Genomic DNA, 6250 nt, shown 5'->3' with positions numbered 1-6250 from the left:
TTCGAGCCCTACTGCTGCAACAAAGTCATCTGAAATTGTGAGACAAAGTCGCTTGACCATCGATGGTACACCATCCAAGAGTCTGTGAGCAAGTATTGTGGCCACTGCAAACAACTAATTGGTCGGTGGCCAGGTAGTGGGCAAATCACCAAGCAAGTAAGTTATTCTATGTTTTTGTCATTTGGCCGGATATGCAACTTGTTGGCCAAATATGATCTCTGTGTAGGTCATTTGGCCGGATATGTGCCATGTTGACAATGCCTTTTTTCCTAGCCCTCCCGTGCATGCAACTTGTATTTGAATGCGGAGAAGAAGAGCTTCACCCTCATGCATTGTTGGTTGAAGTTGAATGCACAACCCAAGTGGCAACTATCCATTTGCCAAATCCATCAAGACTGGCGACATCGACAATGAGGACGAAGCGGGTAATCCAACCGACCCGACAAAAGAGCCATCCAAGAAGGTTAGAAGGGGGTTCCGGGGAAAGAATGAGAGTAGGAGAAAGAGAAGCGAGAAGGGACGACGGCCAAAATGATGGAGAGTTCTAGGACATATTGGCGAAGAAGGAGGAGGCATGTGTCAAGCATTATGACGTGAAGGAGGAAACGAAGGTAGAGAGGTTTAACATCTTGATGGCAACGTCCGAGAAGATCAACCTTGAAAAGAAGAAGACCAAGCTCGAAGAGAGGAGGGTTGAGCTCGCAACCGCTTCGGAGGATACCGAAATGTTGACTATGAGGATGGAGAAGCTGAATCCTGATGCAACGATTGTCCGTGTTAGGATGTTGAAGTGCTTGGCGGTCGAGATGGAGGCAACCAAGAAGGAGGCGGCTAACGAGGAGGAGCTGGCAGCAGAGTCAGTGAGGAGGCATGTCCAACTGGTCTGGGAGTGCAAAAATGTTGCTTTTTTACATGGACTGAAACTTTCGTGATTGCGTGCAGGTAAAAACCATAAACATGCGTCTCTGTGATCGAACGCTATGAGCACTGCAGTTTAATATGTTCATATTGCTATGCATTTGAAATGAACGAGGCCAGACCTGGATGGACATTTAGGAATACGGTTGGATGGCCCGCTCCTGTATTCATATCCACGGACAAGTCCAGACCACGGGACCAGTCTGCAATGGATACTGTGTTTGTCTTAGGGGACGACATTGGAGATGCCCTTAGTGGGCATGTTCTTCCTTGCCTATTTTTGTTTCTTGTTTCCTTGGGCCGGCTCTTAGGTCGCATAGTCGTTTTTGTTTCCGGTCGTCAGCTTGTGTCCTCGTTGTTGACTTGGATTCCGACCCTTTCTGTCTTTCTTCTTTTCTTTCTTCTTCTTTACAATGTTCACATGCATGGTTTGAAAAAAGAACATTGTGATAATCTACATTTTGAGCTTTCTCTCTTTTTATTCGGCTCGACTTCTATTTTCGCCGTTGGATGCGGTCAGCATAGAACTTTGCCGTCCGCTGTTAAAAAAAAAGCACTTTGCTTATCGCAGCGTCGACTTGGAACCGTCAACGTTTTCGCCATGGTAGGTCAATCATGGATACTTTAATCAGCAGACGATGGCACGTCGACGTATAGGCGAAGTGTGCACTAATCAATTTGCTTGTGCTAAAAGTTGACCCGTCGTGAAGCGCGCGCGGTCAACCACACGACAGCCCAACCACTTGGGGGAAACATTCTTGGCGAACCGCGAGTTTGGATTGACAAAACCCACGGCACGTCGTCACTCACGTCCCGGACGAGCACATACCTCCACGCTCGAAGTACATGCGAAGTGGATCGGTCCCGAACCTCCGAGCCGTTTTTTTCCCAACCATCGACAAGTGCTGTGAACCACCTCCAACAATTCTCCAACAAACAAACCTGAAGCTTACTCCTCGAGCCGCGCACATTAACCCCCTCGATGCACTGGACACTGCAGCACCCACTCCCCAATGCAATGCCTAGCTAGCACTTCGTAGTAGATCAAGGCGTGTAGTAGCACCAGCGTGGGAGAGTCGCCATGGGGGGAGAGACCAAGGTGGTCGAGGAGACCAAGGTCGAGCTGAAGACGGCCGTGTACAAGGTGCACGTCCACTGCGGGCAATGCGCGCGCGACATAGAGACGCAGTTCACCGAGTTCCACGGTACGTGCTCCTCAGTTTCTGTCTCTGTGATCATAACATAGCACACTGACTGACACCGGCGGGCTGGGGGTGCGCGTGTGTGCTGCAGGGGTTCAGGAGGTGAAACTGGACGCCGGGTCAGGGAAGGTGACGGTGAGGGGCGTCGGGTTCGACGAGGAGAAGCTCAGGGTGAAGGTATCCAGGGGATGCAGGAGGCACGTTGAGTACATACCTCCCCCACCTCCCCCCAAGGAGATAATCACCGAGGTCAAGAGCACGAAAGAGGTAAACAGACAATCTCGATCTCTATCTGAAAAGTGAAAACCACCTTGTAAAGGCGTTTCGTTTCGGTGCATCATTCATCCCTTTTCCCGTTACATAATGCAGGAGATCAAGATCATAACGGTGAAGGTTCCCTTGCACTGTCCGGACTGCGCAGTCATGGTCAGAGAGATCCTGCTTGAGCACAAGCGTAATTTCCTCTCTCACAAATTCGTCCTGTATCTATGTTGATACGTGCACATGCTAATTAATTTGCGACTAATGCAGATATTTACGCTGCCAAGGCGGACTTGGGCAAGAACACTTGTGTCATCGAAGGCGTCATCGAGGAGAAGAAGCTGACCGAGTACATCTACCAGAGAACGCGCAAGCACTGCGTCATCGACAAGGTAGAGACGACGGTGCGCATCGTGGAGGAGACGGTCGTGGTGAAGAAGAAGAAAGAGGAGGTGGTCGAGAAGGTGGTCGAAGAGGTTGCAGAGGTTGTAGAGGAGAAGATCAAGGAGGTGGTGGCCCCCTACTTCCTCCCCTGCACGCACCCGCACTTCGCCGACTACTCGCACCCGTCGCACCGCTGCGGCGGCGACAGCTGCTCGCCGTACGGTGGCGGTGGTGGTTACGGTTATGGCCACGGGCACGGCTACGGTGGTGGTGGTTACGGTCATGGCTACGGTGGTGGCTGCGGGTCATACAGTATGCACTCTGAGCTCAGAGGGTACCAGGACACGTCATTCTTGCATTGCTCGCACCCTGTTGACTTCCTCAGTCACGACAACCCCAATGGATGCTCCGTGATGTAGAGTGTTTGTATTTTGTAGGCTGATTTATGGCGAATGTGTTGAAATTCTAAATAAGAACACCACTGAACTACTCTCTCCATTTTTATTTATTTTCACAAACACGCAAAAGCCGATATATTAAAAAGGGGGAAAACGGAACAAAAATGCTAGACGCACGGATTACTACGGGCATTCAACCGACCCTTCCAACTAAACAAACTTGCCCCCTCCCTATTTGCCACTTCAAATCTACCCTGTAATAAGCCCGTGAAGGTCCGTTGATGTAATGCTCTATCGCACCCAAGCCTCTTTATATCTTCTTCAAGACAGTCACCATACCTATCTATTATGGCATTTACATAAGAATTCCGAGATATATTGCCATGCAACTAACGTCATCATCATATACATGACTTGAGCATTCATTGTCATATTATTTTGCATGATTGTAAGATAGCTAGCATGATATTTTCATGGTTTGTCCTTTTTTGATATCTTTGCTATGCTAGATCATTGCACATTCTGATACACTACCAGAGGCATTCATATAGAGTCATATTCTTCTAGATATCGAGTTGTAATATTGAGTTGTAAGTAAATAAAAGTGTGATGATCATCATTATTAGAGCATTGTCCCAGTGAGGAAAGGATGATGGAGACTCTGATCCCCCCACAAGTCAGGATGAGACTCCGGACGAAAAAAAGGAAAAAAAAGCAAAAAAGAGCTCAACAAAAAAAAGAAAAAAAATGAGAAGGGGCAATGCTACTATCCTTTACCACACTTGTGCTTCAGAGTAGCACCATGTTTTTCATATAAGGAGTCTCATATGTTGTCACTTTCATATACTAGTGGGAATTTCCATATGCTAGCAGTGACCTCTCCCACATAAAAACTTGCTATCGGTCTAGTAACTTAGCCAATTGCTTACGGACAATACCACAAATCTTACCACCACTTTTCCACACTCGTACTAATTTAATTGTACTTTAACTAGAACAACACTTAACTTTTATTTTCACGTTCTTTATTTTCTTGCAAACCTATCCCACTACACCTATCAAGTACTTCTACTTTTATACTTGTTCTAGGTAAAGCGAATATTAAGTGTGCATAGAGTTGTATCGGTAGTTTATAGAACTTGAAGGGAATATAAATCCTACCTTTAGCTCCTCGTTGCGTTCGACATTCTTATTTTTCAAAAAAAATAAAATTGATTCCCTATACTTGTGGGTTATCCGCGCACCCCTTGCCGGTGACTGAAAGGCCTGCCCGCGGCGCCATTGAGGAGAACTTTCGACGGTGAAGATTGGAAGATGATGCTGATCCACTTAATCCAACGTTCCCTGAATCCCGTATGCCAGGGGACACGTAGCAGGAACGGCCATGAGACCGTGTCAAAAGCCTTGACAATGTCGATCTTGAGCAGCAATGCCAGGTGATCGGCGGGCATGGAGCACCTTGGTGGCGAGCTGGACCATCCAAAAGTGGTCATGGATTGAACGGTCGTGGATGAATGCGGATTGGTTGCTCTTGAGTAGTCTCGGGAGCTGCGGTGTGAGTCGAGTTGCCATGAGCTTGGAGAACAGCTTACCGAAGCTGTGTACCAAGTTGATTGGGTGGAAGGAGGTGACCTCGCATGCATCAGCCATCTTGGGTAGCAGCATGATTGGTGCGTCGTTGAGTCGGTGGAAGCCACGGGAGTGAAGGTGGAAGAGATGGTTGAGGGCACTTATGATGTCTGACTTGATGATCGGCCACGCATAGCGGTGGTAAAGCATCAAGAAAAGCCGTCCGATTCCGGCGCCTTGTCCATCGGCATGGCCCAAACCTCCTCCTCCTCCTCCTCATCCTCAGAGAATTCGATGTTTAGCTCACCAAGGTCCAGGGAAGGAAGACGCAACCTATGCAGGCAAGGTCATGCGCTCGCACGAACATCGTGCCCTACGTGTCAGAGAAGTAGGAGAAGAGCATGTTCTCCTTGTTCTCATGCGAACTAGCAACGACGCCTCCACGCAAGTCAAACTTTGTAAACTTTGACCAATTTTATTATACACAAAAGAATAGTGACATCCACAATTGAAATCAATACCTTTAGAATCAACATTGAACTGTATATATACTAGCAAAAGGGCCCATGCATTGCAACAGGAGAAAAGAAATCATAATCTCCAATGGCCATGACCACATTTTGGTGCATTATCGAGATACACTATCACTCTCAATTTCGTTAAATCATGAACATATTTTTAACTCATGCACATATTTGAAATGGTGAACAATTTTCAAATTCGTGAACACATTTAAAATGTTCAAACATTTCCTAAAATCAAGAATTTTTTTTGAATTCATGATCATTTAATACTATTTGCAAGCAATTTTTTTAAATTTTCAACATTTTTTAAAACAATTTGATTGATTTGGCGAACATTTCTATAATTGACGAACATTTTTTTAGAAATTGATGGAACCATTTTTGAAATTCACTAATATCTTTTTGATTTAACGCACATTTTTTATTTAACAAACATTTTCTGAAATGCATGATCATTTTTTGAATAAGTAAACATTTACTGAATGAATAAACTATTTTGTAAGTCACGAACTGTTTTTTGTTTGAATTGTTAGGATATTTTTCCATTGATGAACATTTTTTCAATTGGTGAAATTTTGTTCAATTTCATTAACATTTTTTAATACATGAACTTTTAAAAAAATCATGAAATATTTTTGATTTCTGGAACATTTGTTTTCAAAATTGTGAACATATTTTGAATAAGCAAACTTTTTTGATAAAATCATGAACATTTTTTGATTGCACAAACATTTTATGATTTATTAAATATTTTATTTCAAAATTCTCATTTTTTAATGGAACTTTTTTGAAATCTCAAATTATTTAAAGTAGAGAAAAAGAAAAAAAAGAAAATTTAAAAAACAGGCCACCCGGATATGGTCCGGCCCAAAATGGCGCGTTGCATCTTCTCCCAGCGCAAAGCATAGTATAGGAGGTCACTACTGCATGGGCCGGCCCAGGCGGGGGATTCCCCTGTGTTAAACTTTTTTTTATCACTTATACGCGACATTGG

At 44.8% G+C, this 6250-nt stretch overlaps 1 protein-coding gene across 1 annotated transcript; it reads left to right on the top strand.

Moving 5' to 3' along the window:
• The first annotated feature begins 1904 nt into the window (after nucleotides 1-1904).
• LOC109755883 (heavy metal-associated isoprenylated plant protein 4) lies at nucleotides 1905-3896 on the top strand. Its single transcript, XM_020314760.4, has 4 exons — nucleotides 1905-2123; nucleotides 2212-2387; nucleotides 2490-2574; nucleotides 2652-3896. The coding sequence occupies exons 1-4, from the start codon at nucleotides 2000-2002 to the stop codon at nucleotides 3182-3184; spliced, it is 918 nt and encodes a 305-aa protein (XP_020170349.1). The 5' UTR covers nucleotides 1905-1999; the 3' UTR covers nucleotides 3185-3896.
• The last annotated feature ends 2354 nt before the right edge of the window (nucleotides 3897-6250 follow it).

This window comes from Aegilops tauschii, chromosome 2 (assembly GCF_002575655.3).
Source record: "Aegilops tauschii subsp. strangulata cultivar AL8/78 chromosome 2, Aet v6.0, whole genome shotgun sequence".
Classification (NCBI taxonomy): domain Eukaryota; kingdom Viridiplantae; phylum Streptophyta; class Magnoliopsida; order Poales; family Poaceae; genus Aegilops; species Aegilops tauschii.
This window is presented reverse-complemented; position numbering and strand designations above follow the sequence as displayed.